Source organism: Melozone crissalis, unplaced genomic scaffold (genome assembly GCF_028551555.1).
Source record: "Melozone crissalis strain CALT ecotype California unplaced genomic scaffold, PUWL_Pcris_2 ptg000036l_1, whole genome shotgun sequence".
NCBI classification, from domain to species: Eukaryota; Metazoa; Chordata; class Aves; order Passeriformes; family Passerellidae; genus Melozone; species Melozone crissalis.
In genome coordinates, this window is record NW_026535814.1 from 15,010,603 (window position 1) to 15,024,344 (window position 13,742).

General features: G+C 43.0%; 1 protein-coding gene across 1 annotated transcript in view; it reads right to left on the reverse strand.

Moving 5' to 3' along the window:
• UBE2R2 (ubiquitin conjugating enzyme E2 R2) overlaps positions 1-13,742 on the reverse strand; it is a 51,041-nt gene that overhangs the window by 8,379 nt on the left and 28,920 nt on the right. The window contains exon 2 of the mRNA XM_054283535.1: positions 3,222-3,308. Within this exon, the coding sequence (XP_054139510.1) occupies positions 3,222-3,308 (87 nt within the window). The remainder of the gene's footprint in view (positions 1-3,221; positions 3,309-13,742) is intronic.

Here is a 13,742-nt window from a genome sequence, read left to right on the forward strand (position 1 = left end):
ACCCAAGTGCCAGCAAAAACCAACAAGGGCTGAAAATGGTTCTGAATTCTTCCTGGATCTACTTTATACCCAAGGGCTAGCCTGCAAACTGGCAAAAAACCCCAATATAAAAATCAAGCGGTTTAAAGAACGTACTGAAGTAAGCAAAAATAGTAATAATGTAACATAAAACTAGATTGGTTTCCAGATAGCAAGTACTACTGCCACAGTGACACAAGGTTTAATCACAGGAGACCCCAAGTAGGGTTAAAGAAAATTTGTGCTCCCACTGGTAGCTTGGGCTAGCTACAGGAAATTTTTGAATTGAGGGGTTTAATCACCATCTACTAGCTCAGGTATGAAAACATTACATCTCCCAGGACACAAGGACCTTGAACAGATGGTGTGGGGCAGGCTTACACAGCTGCCCTAGGACACATCTGTTCAAAATACCAGATGAAAAAGCAGGAGATGCTTTCTGAAGGTTTCACTGAAAAGCCCTTCCAGCATGCAAAAGGAAGAATATTCTGGCAGCATATGGAAGCCATACAGCCACATAATTCTCAATATGTGTTCTACTCACCAGTCTTATGGCCTGAATATAGATTTAAAGCTCTATAATTCCTATTTAGGAAAGCTGTCAACCCAATTCTCCATCAGCAACAGCACTCTGACACAACTGCTTTGTAGGAGGGCTGGAGCAGTATCCACCCCAGCTGATATCCTCCACTGAGGCAGACTCCAGGGACCCACCAGTGCCCTACTGCAGGATGGGGTGAAGGTGCAGATGAGGCCGGGGCTGGCCAGCAGATATTGGACTCTCCAGGCCCCATGGGCTTTGCAGCCAGCTGTGGGGCAGCACTCATGCTGTTCCTTGTCCCCGCAGTCCAGGGCACAGACGGAGGATGGGATCAGCTCTGTTCAGGACTCCAGGCTGGAAGCTGCCCACACACCTGGTCTCACATCCTTCCAACACTGCTCTGAGCACAGAGCAGGGCTGCTCACAGCAACAGCATCTGCCTTTGAGCCCAGGCCAGTGATCACAGCTACAGATAGCAGCAGCTCACCTGGGGGGTTGTGATCTGTATCCAGATTTCAGCAGTGCACTGTTCATGCCAGGTATGCTAATCTAGCAGGCCTTTGTCACTTTGAAGCAGGTTTTAGTCAAGAACACAGCAAGGCAGCACCCGGAGCTGCTGAATTCCAAAGCACATACTTACATTGCTGGAACAGTTTGCTTTAAGGAGGCAGTTTCCCTTTTAGTGCCCCAACGGGCTTGTGAAATCTTGAACTTTTATAGTATCACTCCAAGCTGAAGTTAACTTTATTAATATTAGATTATGCTCAGTCTACTCTGTTATCACTAATAATTTCCATTAGTTTTTCCTTTAACCTTTTCCTGGAAGAATGCAATGCTAGTGGCCAGAGGAAGTATCTCAGCACTTGGGAAAAGTTCCTGAAGCAATCAGGTCAGCAGCATGTGGACAAGCAGATACTTGGCAAAATGAAGATAGAGGGAAGCAACAATGTGAGAAGTTTTTGTCTTGCCACAATCAGTGTTACATGTTTGGGAACTGTACTTTCATTAAGAATGTGGAGAGGTAAAGGTTTAATGGGGCCTGATGAGGTCAGTACAAAGTTCTAGAGATGAGGACAGTCAGGGCCCAAGCCTCTCCCTACATACATTTTTGAAAAACACAAACAAGGAGAATGGGGTATTTATCTGCCATTGAGGTATATCCTCCATTTCTATCAGGACTGAGAATGGTTATGTCATAAAAATAAAGAGCAAGTGAATGCAGTTTTACCAAAGTTCAATTAGATGACCCAAGTAACCAGAGATGAAAAAAACACACATTGCTCAAGTCTCATTGCTCAGAACTGGAATGTCAGCCCCAGACTCTCCATCTGGTCCTACCAGCAGATTCTGCAAACTGCTACTTTCATCTTCCTTGCACTAAGAGGGGATTATTGTCCTCCTCCTCCTGAAAACCCTCAAACATCAAACACTTGGCTGAGATAGTCTCAGTTTCATCTGAAGTTACCCCAGTGCCTCATCTTCATTGCTTAAATGTTTCCAAAACAGCCTGCAAGCTGCTTCAGATTCCCTCAGCTTCAAGAAATACTCCTATAAACACAAAGCACAAAGCTGAGAGCTTGTGTATTTGAAGAGCAAACCCAAAATACACACATCAAGTTTTGGGTTAGTTCCTCCTGCTGCCTTCAGTCATTTCTAGTCAATTTTTCATCTTTCTCACCAGGACAGGGAGAGGTCCTTTCCAAGGCTTGTTTTTGTACATTTTATTTTGGTAGCCATTTGCCACTCACCTCCTGCATGAGGATTTCCAGATTCAGAATCAATACCCACAGTATGTGTCTGCAATTATCTGAAGATTTCAAAATTGTCTTTATTTATAGATCAAAATTCCCTGTAACTGAAATAGAGCCTTAAAGAAAAACATCATTCTTGGCTACAGGAAAGATCCTGTGCCAAGTACAAAACCTACATCACAAAACTGTCAGATAACTGATGTGAGGATGTCCCCGGACTTAGGGCAATTCCCTGGATCAGTTAATAATTAAAATGGGTTAGTATTCTGTTCTGCACTGAAGTTTGGCAAGGTTTCTAGACATTTATTACTAAGCCATCACTGCACTTCTCACCATTTGAAGCACACCCATTCCAAGCTGGGCATCTGGCAGCAAGAACTTAACAGAAAAGGACTTTGCAAGCCCAAGATATCAACTGAGGGCTTTATTTGTTCATGGGATTGAAGAGAATGACATTCCAGTTTTCAGGTGGGTTCAAAGGAAGTCTGCAAAACCTCTCATAAGAAAACCTGTGATAAGGTGAGAGACCTGCAGCAAAAGGAACATTGTGAAATCCTTTAGCTCCCAAAACAACAGAGGCAGTGCTTCTCACCAGGCTGACATTCTTCTAGGACACCCAAAAGTTCTTCAGCTAGGATTTGGCTGACCTCCACTAAAGGTCAAGTTCTGAACCAAAACAGGCTTTCAGCCTTCCAATACAGCTCTATGGAATTGGGTGATATTGAACCAATTGCCTCTATATGGAATCATTCCTCTCCTGGACCTGCTGTGTTGTTCTATTGTGATCCAATTGCTGACAGCCCACAGCCTTGGGTACTCTCTGAAAGTAACCCATACACATACTGAGTTTAAGGAAGCACAAAGCTCTCTCACACACCCCAGAAGACAATTGTTTTAAAAAAATACCTTACCTCATAAATGTTGGGGTGCCACATTTTGGTCAGGAATCTGAAGGTAGGTGGTGAATATGGATAGTCAATAGGAAATTTAATGTGAGCCTGAAAAAAAGCAGAATTTTTTAGCTATGAAACAGAACAAAAAAGACCAACAACCAATAACTACAGTGAAAAGATTGGGGGGGAAAAATTCATTAAGGCTACTAAATTGCTCATTCAATAAACCAGTGCCCAAGTGGCCCCACAGTGTAACACTATGCGATTTCTTATGAGCAAAACACTAACTGAACAAGAAAAATCAAAACATCTGGGCTAGTAATGCTCAGAAGACCAGCCAAAATGCATTTACCACGTCCTAATTCAAGCAGCATATTCAACAGCTGTTGTTAAACAGGGTAAAACAAACTGGAAAAGTTTTAACTCGAGAGAGCACTGCTCTCTTTCTGAGTTCAAAAGCAGACTAAAAAAATGTTTACTAAGCTGAATAGACCTGTTTTATATTTGCCTGCACAAATATTTAAAATTACTCTTCCCATGATGAAAAAAAAATTGTTACATAACTTGCCCTAGTTATTTTGTCTTTCTTTGAAAGTTAAGCTGGTCCATCCACCTGTGTTTCTAATACTACATGTTTTGCCTCCACAGGCATTTCTGAAGTCTCAACATCCTCAGTGTCTGTTTAATAAATCAGTGCACCTTGAGGAATATTGATGGGCAATGACAGCAAACATCTTGCAGTGGTCAACAACCATCTGTGGGGCACAACTCTGAGTCAAGTCAGTTGTGGGAAGGTTGCAGAGATCCTAGCACTGGAAATTAACTTCTCTCTGCTGTCCTGCTGTTCACAGCAGTCTGAATATGGACTGATCAAGTGTCCAAAATATTTCTCTCTGGAAGGTGGACTTGCATGCTGCTTGCTGCGCTGTGGAGCACAAACCCTTTCCTTGGAACTGCTCACCAAAAAGTCCTACTGCCAGCCCAGCAAGGGATCTCCAGAGAAGCATCTTCTGGTCCTTCAAACACAGCCAGGATCATTTGCAACAGAGAATGCAAGAAGGGATCCCAAAAGCAAGATTCATATTTATACCAGTTTGAGACAAATTTAGGAGGAAATCTAGTCACCCTAGGACAACATGGTAAGAGCAGAATTCCAGGTCACTTTCCTCCACTTAAGTACATAACCATGCCCCTTGCTCAACAAGAGAAACTTTGGAAAGTTTTGTTACATAGTACACAGAAGCAGACAACCAAAACAAACAGATTACAGAACTGTTAAGTGTCTGGCTACAGTTTTACTTACCAGCGCACGCCTTTGCCCTACAACCCAAATTTTATGGGGTCAGCGTGTCAGATAGACAAGAAAAGAAGGTTTTTCTATTCACCTTTATAAAAGAAATTCACCAGTTCACATGGCCTTATGGTCTGTAGATGCCTACTCATGACTGTGTGTGGGCATGTTACAGCAGCACTGAGTCCTCACCCCACAGCCATTTGTCACAGCACACGCACAGCTAAGAGATTTACAATCCACTTAAACAATCCCATAGTTTAAGGCCAGTTGCACGAATGCCATTGCTCCAGGAGCAGTGAATGAATGGCTCTTATCACCACACTGCTGCAGCAAGGACATGCCTGGGTCCAGAACATGCTGCACTGTGGGCAGAGCAGAGATCTACCCAGGCAGGGCACATTCACTCCAACTCAAGTGCTTGCATCATGTAGCTGCAGACTCCTCCAGACTCCGGGGTTTTCCCAAGAAAGCCCATTCCTGTGCTTACACACAGTTTTGTGAGATTTAAGACAAAAGCAAAAGGACAGACTAAAAATGCAAGAGACAACGAAACTCAGGGTTGAGCTACCTACAAGATGTCTTAGCAAAATCTGTCTTCTACACAGCCACAGCTTCCAGGTGACCAAAACAAAAAACACTGTGCCAGCAGATTACCAGCACTGCTATGCCTACAGCCCATATAGATGCTCAAGGAGTGCAGGTCTCATTCCTCCCAGTAAAACCCCTCTGCTTTCAAATTGTCTAGCCCTGAGGGGTTTATCTCAGCAAGACTGCTCCAGAAGCTGAGCCTGAGTCACCAGTATGTCCCTGTATGTGATGCAGACTCATGCAGATGCTGTAGATCCTGGAAAACTCTTCTGAATTTCTAAATCCTGTTTGACAAACACAGTTCTTTATTAGAGAAGGACTACCTGCCTACAAGAACTATCACTATGGAATGCAGTGTTGTATCACCTGAAGGGTTATCTTGAACTCTAGGAACAGAAAACCCAACTGGAGAAATAAGAGAAATCTTTCCTTCCATGTGCAGGCAGCCAAGAACCTAGCTTCCCTGTTGTACATCACACATTTAGAAAAGCAGCCACATTACATGGTAATCAGCTATATCTAACTAGTCTGTAGGTCTTCAGCACACTGAGGTTCTGTATTGGAACATAAAGCAAGTAAGGCTTATCTACAAACCTGATTTCAGAGTCAAAAGCCCCCAAAACAGAAAACCTTGAATTACAGGCAGGGATTTTTCCCAAACAAAAAGAGCACCACTGTCAAATCCCCATGGTGAGATCACCCAGAATTTGAAAGTGAAACCAAACACTTTTCCAGGCCATTACAAGCAGGTCTGAGAGAATTACCTCATCTCTTCTGCAAGAGAAACCATGGAAAGTTACGTAAGCCTACTCTGCTCTCACTGAATGCTATTTGAGTTTCTGTGTGGGTTAAGCAAGCCAAGAATTTCCAAGAGAAGCTGCAAGACTGCTTGCAAAATGCAGCAACAGCCACAATTAGAGGTCATTTTTTTCCCCACTGAAAGCCTGATTCTAAACATGATAAAAAAAAGACCAAATTAAGCAATAAATCTAATTTTAAGTAGAGCTCACAGAATAGTTTTTCCCTACAATTTCACTGATATAAGGCAAAAAAATCTGTTAAACTCAGCCAGGCTGCTAGGTACTAGAGACTGGCAGAGTTTTCAGGGAGCTTGTTGTTAGCTCAGTTACAGCCACACAAACTAATTTAGGAGGACTAAATATGCAGCTCAGTTCCCCCCTGCGAGTTCCAGAGTTACTGAATTCACCATGCGCCTGATTCCTCAAACTGAGCTTAAACAGAACAGAAATAATCCTATTTTGGTGCTGATTTTAGCCAGCTGCATGCCATGGCTCCTTGACATCACTGAAGATACTCAATAGATAGAAACACGACGACCAGTCACAATCAATCCTCCCTTCCCCAGTTTGCAACTAGTCATGCTTATAGTCTGTAGAAAAATAATAAACTCTTCTAAAAAGTCCAGCCTGACAGAAGATATAGCCCTTTAGAAACATTTGCAGCTACCACAAAAACTTCAACTTCTAAATTACACCACAGCACATATTTTAAGAATATTGCTACCATCAGAGTCACTTTGTTCCCTATTTTACTGCTTCCCTGAGCCTTCAACAGAGACTGCATTTCAGGTTTGTTACTCTTCTTTAAGTTGGATAAGACAAAAGCACAGGTTCTGCTATGTATGCCAGAAAAACACAGTCTCACTAGATCTTACGCGACTGAAAATTATTCACTGATTCTGTCACTACAAATAACTATTACAGCAACTTTGTTTCTTGAGATCTTGCCACATCCTTGACTCAACGCTTACACTTGTGTCACAACCACTCCAAGCACTTCAGGCTTGGGGCAGAGAGGCCTGGAAAGCTGCCTGGCAGGAAAGGACCAAGGGGAGCTGGTTGACAACGGCTGAACACGAGCCAGCATGCGCCCAGGTGGCCAAGCACCCTGGTCTGGATCTGCAATAGCGAGGCCATGGGACTAACACAGGCAAGACTCCCTCCCAGCCTCAGTCCCTGTTCCAGCCTAGCTGTAAATGACACTTCAGGAGTCTGACGCTGATTTTTTACAGCAGTTTCAAGCTGACAAAACTGAGACCCCTGATTTTTAGGCAGAAAGGGAAGGCATGTTGAATACATCCTGCCTACCCAGTGCAGACAGGCCATGGGAGAAGCACACACATTTCCTGGAAGCCACCAGGATCACAACGGATCTGATTAGAGGATAATGGGGAACACCAGCAGCTTTTACAATGGCCAGCAAAAACTGCAGCTGCTTGGCGTTCCTGGAAGTGCCATTTAGAGATTACTTCCATTTCAAAACATTGCAAGCTTGATGCCAGCCCTTCTAAAACTCTGCATTAGTGAGGGCAAGGACCTTTAGCAAATTGTATTTAAGATCAGATACAAAGGAAGTGGTTTGAGTTTTGAAATTATTTTGCTGTTATGTGTAATTATCTGCTACAGCCAGCCCACAGATAAGATCCTATTGACTCTGTGCAGGTACTACCAAGGTCTCTTACAGATCACTCATCTGCCCTGGCAGACTTGCAGACACACAAAGACTCCTCACTTTCCTTCTTAAGGGGCACAACCAGGCTCCCCAGTGTGCTCCTGCTGACTGCTCCACACACTGAACATGAACAGGAACTACAGGCCACCACCAGGTTAAGTGGTTGTATCTAATCCCACAAAATGCCCTTTCCTGCTGCTGGTGCATCACACATTATGCAATTCATTTAACAGAATCTCCTCTTCCACATTAGGCCTGGATTAGTGCATGCAGTATTAAACACTACGTGCTGGAAAGCATGTTCAGCAGTCAGTACTAGCAGCCAGTTTCTCACAGCAGTGAGGTTTAAAGCACCTCAGTATCATCCAGCTCACAACATGTAAAACAGCATTGTAGCCATCCCACTGCACTGTCAACTATTTGGTGAGGTAAAAATGTAGGGCCAACACAGCTCTTTCAGCTCCATTTGTGACTTATGGCCTAAGCAATTTCTTGTGGCAGAGCTGGGTGCTAGCCTGGTCCTTCAAACCCAGTTATTGCTTCATTTCCCAGCAACACTGTATCAGTGCTTATTGCCATCTGTTGTGCTTCAGAGAATAGGAGGAGCACATCTCTGATCCAAGAGGAGTGACCAGACCACTCAAGACTTGTGAGTCCTGAAAACTCCCTTGGTGCTGCAGTGGCCATATGAATAGTAACAGCAGAAAAGCCCTTATACCCCACATTACCTGCACTGTTTAATAAGGAATTTAAATCACAAAGATCTGAATGTGAAGAATAAACTAGATCTCATGGGAAGGACATGAAGCATCTAAACAAAAAAGAAGATAGAGCCAAAATTCAGCAGAGCACTGATGAGTCAAGAAGTAAGGCTAGCTTACACAATCAGAGACTGGTTTGACAGGCACCAGCCCATTCTTGTTTCACACTAAATCATATCTCATACACATTTCCTAATTTAGTTATCTGGGGCACTACTAAATCTGTTGCTCTCAATGGAAGACTTCCTCTGGTACAAACTAGATTTCCTTTTACCAGAATGTCTTTTAACAGTAAGATGTTATTAAATATTTATCTGCAATATATTATCTGCAATGTTCATAAAGCTGAAATTGTTGGCAAGTCATCCAACCCAAACCAAAGCAGGTAAAGGGCCAGATTACACGAGCACCACCTACACTCAGGTAACAACTGCCAGGTTGATTTCCACTCCTTTGATTGTCAATTTGACTTTTCATGATGCTACAGAAAATGCTATCATTTCAACCAGTGAAGGAGATGCAGCATTTAGCAAGAGATACTGAGTTGGAAACAGTGGCATCCTGAAACAACAAAGTATCAATTCTATAACTTGCCCATTTTGACTCAGCTTTTGCTCTTGTCTGCTGTGCCATCACTGAGAAGGCCATTAGCAACACCACCAAACAGAATTACTTGATCCTCTTTCACAGGCCTAGCTGTTGGTTCAACAGCTTCACTCAGCTTTGACACAGGGGCCAAACAAAGCAATTTCAGATTCCCATGACGGAAAGCTGATATCATATTGAGGATTATGTATTTTCCCAGGAATTTCCATGCTGAAATATTACAAGATTCCACCCTCTATTTAACCTTTACTCCAGGATCAGGCCTGATTTTAGGAGACAAAAAGATGAAGATGGAATGTATCAGAGACTGTGACAGGCCATATGTTAGGAGGTTTCTGCCATGGCTGAAGGCTTCATGTGGAGATTGTGCTCTTGGATTTGATTCCTTCAGGTTGCCCACAGAGTGTACACAGGCTTGAGACTGGGGTCACTGTGTGTGGGCTATGCAGAGAGGCTACTCTGTGTGACTATTTTCCAGGCAGAAACAGATGACTCAGTTCTTATTTAGATCTGTACAAACATGCTGACGTCCCCATTTAGACAAAATAGGAAGAATAACTCCAAATGTGTGAAACTTAATTTTCCCTGCGCAGCCTGGTATTTTCTGAAGGAGCCAGAGATACTTAGGGACACCAGATCTAAAGTTTAAACCAAATCATGCATCTCCCATTAGGTCTTTGCTTCAGAGTAGAAGCTGGGACTTGAAATACCCTACTGTACATATAACTCAGCCTGCTGGTACCTGAACAGATAAAGCTCTCACACAAGCTTTATCTATTCTAGAAACAGTTTCTGTCCACCTCAGATAATGCAATTTTGCATCTTTCCCATTTGTAAAAACAATTAGTTTTGCTGGAGTAGTGGTGGGAATATTTGAGACTGTTTATACAAACTATCATGGTACATTACTGGCATCTCTGGCATCATGGGTGGAAGTCCTCCAATTACATACATAGAGGGTTGTTATTTTGGGCACCTCTCTCTCCTTGCCAGGCTTCAGGGTCAAAAAGACTGTCTCTTTTAGCAAGAATTGAATTAGACTATGACATCTTTAATATTTTGCTCAATGTCACATTTTGGAATTTAACCTTACTGGATGAGTAATTAATGTTTTCTTGAAGCAGATTTACACAGGCACATCTATGAAAAGGTTGACTGTGAGACAGCATGATATACTTCAGACTTATCCTGGTAATTTATCAGTGGGATTGACTGACAGTGGGATTGAGGACACCCTCAGTAAATCCACTGATGACACCAAGCTCTGTAGTGCAATCATGCTCTGGAAGGAAGGGATGCCACCTGGAGATTCCTGGACAGGCTGGAGAGGTTGGACTCTGCAAACCTCATAATGTTCAACACAGCAAAGTGTGAGGTCCCACACCTGGATTGTGGCACACCCACAGAGAAGCGGGTGATTGAAAGCAGCCTGGCAGAGAAGCCCTGGGGGTGATGGTTGATGAGTAACTCAATGCGAGCTGGCAGTGAGCACTTGCAGCCCAGAAAGCCAAATGTATCCAGGGATAAATCCAAAGAATTGTGGCCAGCAGGTCAAGGGTCGTCATTTTCCCCTCCACTCTTGTGACATCCCACTTGGATTACTGCATACTGTTCTGGTGACCCCAGCACAGAGAATGACATGGAAGTGCTTGAGCAAACCCAGAGGAGGCCACAAAGTTGCTGAGAGAACTGGAGCAACTCCCCTATGCAGACAGACTGAGAAAGTTGGGGCTGTTCAGCCTGGCAAAGAGAAGGTTCTATGGAAACCCCACAGGAACTCTCCAGTATCTGAAGTGGTCTATATGGAAGCTGGAGAGGGACTCATCATCAGGAACTATAGATGGAACAAAGAGTAATGGGCACAAACTGAAAGAGGGGAAATTGAGGTTGGATATTAGGAGAAGATTCTTTACTGTAAGGGTGACGAGACACTGGCACAGGTTGCCCAGAAATCTGTAGATGCCCCATCCCTGCAAGTATTCAAGGCCAGGCTGGATAAGGTTTTGAGCAACCTGGTCTAGTGGGAGGTGTCCCTGCCCACAGCAAGGGGGTTGGGATTGGATTACCCTTTAAGGTCCCTCCCAAACTCTCAAGGTTCTGTGATTAATCACTGTAAAAACACATCCCAATTTTCAATAATGCTGGACAGAGTGTCTGTGAACTCACCTATTCATTCCAACTTTGCATCTTTACCAAAACACAGCAGATTGTTTTTATGCTCTGTGAAGCAAGCCATAACATTTGTATCTGCTGTGTGAAGAGATGTCCAAGCTAGCTCAGTGTGAGTACACCCTTTCCTTCAGCCTGTTTTCACTATTTTTAGCCAATTCTTTAAACAAGTACCATTCATGAGTCAGTGAATGACTAATTGCCTTGATTCTCTTCCTATGCAAGCCAGGCTGGATGCAAGAGGAAAGCTCCTCTCAAGGGACAGCCCATCACATGTTCTGCTAAAAACACAGGGCAGGTCTTGATTCAGTCACCTCTTTCATAAGCAGCAAGGGGAAAGGCATATTTATAGCATTTTAAGTGTAAACCCTAGCACTGTGCTGCAGTGTTACACAACTTTGCCTTTTCCAGCATGGCAGGCAGCAGCTCTCTGATGAGACTTCTTGAGCTGGCATACCAGCACACTTTCTTTAAAGAAGGCATCTGGAAGGTGAATGGCAGCACTCAGGAACTGCAGCTGAAACCTCATCTATGCTGGCTGCCATGCAGAAGCCAGCTAGGCACTCTAGCAGCTTTGTCACTTGTTTTTCAGCCACTGCATTACTGATCACAAGCTCTCCTGCTCGGAGCTGGACACAGGCAGTAAATCTAGGCACACTGAGCAGCAGCAAGCAAGCCTGCTGGACTGTGCTGCTTCCAAGCAAGCAGCTAAATCAGCAGCACCATCTCCAAGTGTGGAGACCCAATCAGCAATGTGTTAGTGTAGATGTATAACCCTACAGTCACAAACTGTATTATGCATAGCCCCACCCAGTGTACCATCCATCTGAAAAGTGTCTCTGATCCTGCACAAGTGAAGTCTGATATGTGTCCACCAGCTGGCTCCTGCCCAGCATCCTCCAGCTCACTGCAGGAACCAGCATTGTGTCAGAAGGTATTTGCTAGCACGAAGCTTATATCTGAGACACAAAGGCAAATTTTCACATTACTGCATGATGCACCTGTCAGCTTCATCATTATGGGCTGCTCCAACCAGACCAAACAAAGTTTTAGCTTGGATAAATGCATTAGCTGATACACAGACATCCCTTGCTCCACAGGCTATTCTTTCTACAGTAATAGGTTTTGGGTGGACTTTTTTTGCTAGTGAGGAGCCAAATTAAAGAGGCATTCAGCATTCTGTCATTCTTCACCTCTTTTCACCCCTGCCTTGTGCTTCAGAGGATTTGGAGGTCACAGCACTATAACCAGTATTACTTTACTATGGATATACAAGAGAAAAGTGCAACACTGAAGTGAAGGCTAGCATTAATATTTCTACCTATGTTCAAACTAGCTGCCATGTCAATTACTAATACAACATCCAGATAAAGCCAGAAACCTCAATTTGCTGAAAAAAATCTCCTGAAAGAGCCAACAAAAGGGAGCAAAGGAGGTTGAGTCATCTGCAGTGCAGCATAATTTAAGGTATCATTTATACTTATAAAAGCAGAACTACTGCAGTCAAACAAGCTTGGTACAAGAACACACAGCCCTGAAATTCAAGCTTGAATTTGATTAATTGGAACTACTGGATTAATATTAATTAATTTATTTAATTAATAATATTTATTTAATTATTGGAGCTATTAAGTTTGAAGGTATACCAGGTGAAAGTAGCAGTCGGGAAGAACCACTTACGCCTACCACAGGTTAAGAGGATTAAGGTCAAGGCAAAAAATTAATGAGACAGGTGTAAGATGAGACTAGTGGAAAGGGATCTTATCACTTGGACAAAGATGGAACTTGTAGGGAAGTCAAAGGAAAGTTGTTCAACTGTGGGACTAAAAGCAACCCTTAAAGTAGCTTTCATATTATGCACTATTTCCTGCCCGTACAAAGAAAGGATCTGAAGGGGAATTAGAACTAATTTCATTTTTCTTCCTGTATTTAAGCATGTCATAGATATTGCTCTTGATTCAAAGTGTCATTTCTGACTTAACTTTTGAAGAAATTTGTGTGACAGATCATGCATGAATGGCAGAAGAGCAAAGATAAGACAAGATCTATGGTAGGTCTACAGTCTGCTCTTAGTAAGAACTGGAATGCTGCTGAAAAAAAGCCCCCAAACCCAACAATGAGGAAAAAAGCAGGCCAGTCTAAGGTGAGCAACAAGATGAACTGCAATATCAGGCTGACAGCAAAAGCTCTTGCAAGAGGTGCAGCATTTATAAATATCTGTAGGAACAGGTGATATGTCAGGGGAAAAAAAAAAAAAAAAAAAAGAGTACTTCCAGACCAAACAAATTTTCTATTGTGAGACATCATTTTCTACTTAGACTCTTTGGATATCTACCTTCTTCTGATTCTTGGATAACTTATTTTTCAGCTCTGCTTTTTAAGGTCTTAAATGTTTGCCTGAATGCTAGAGAAACAGACAAAATATGACCTTCCAAAACGTTTGCAAGTGCATGCCAGTAGCCTCATAGCAACTTCGTGTGTTGAAGCCTCCTCGGAAACAAGGCATGTTGCCTTCCTGCAAAGACTCATCTAAAAGCTCCTCCACTTTCTCAATAACAACATCATCATGTGTAATTATCTGTGATACAGAGACCACTTATAAGAATGCACACTGTGTCTGATAGCTCAAGTGCAGTGCTCCAGCACGCT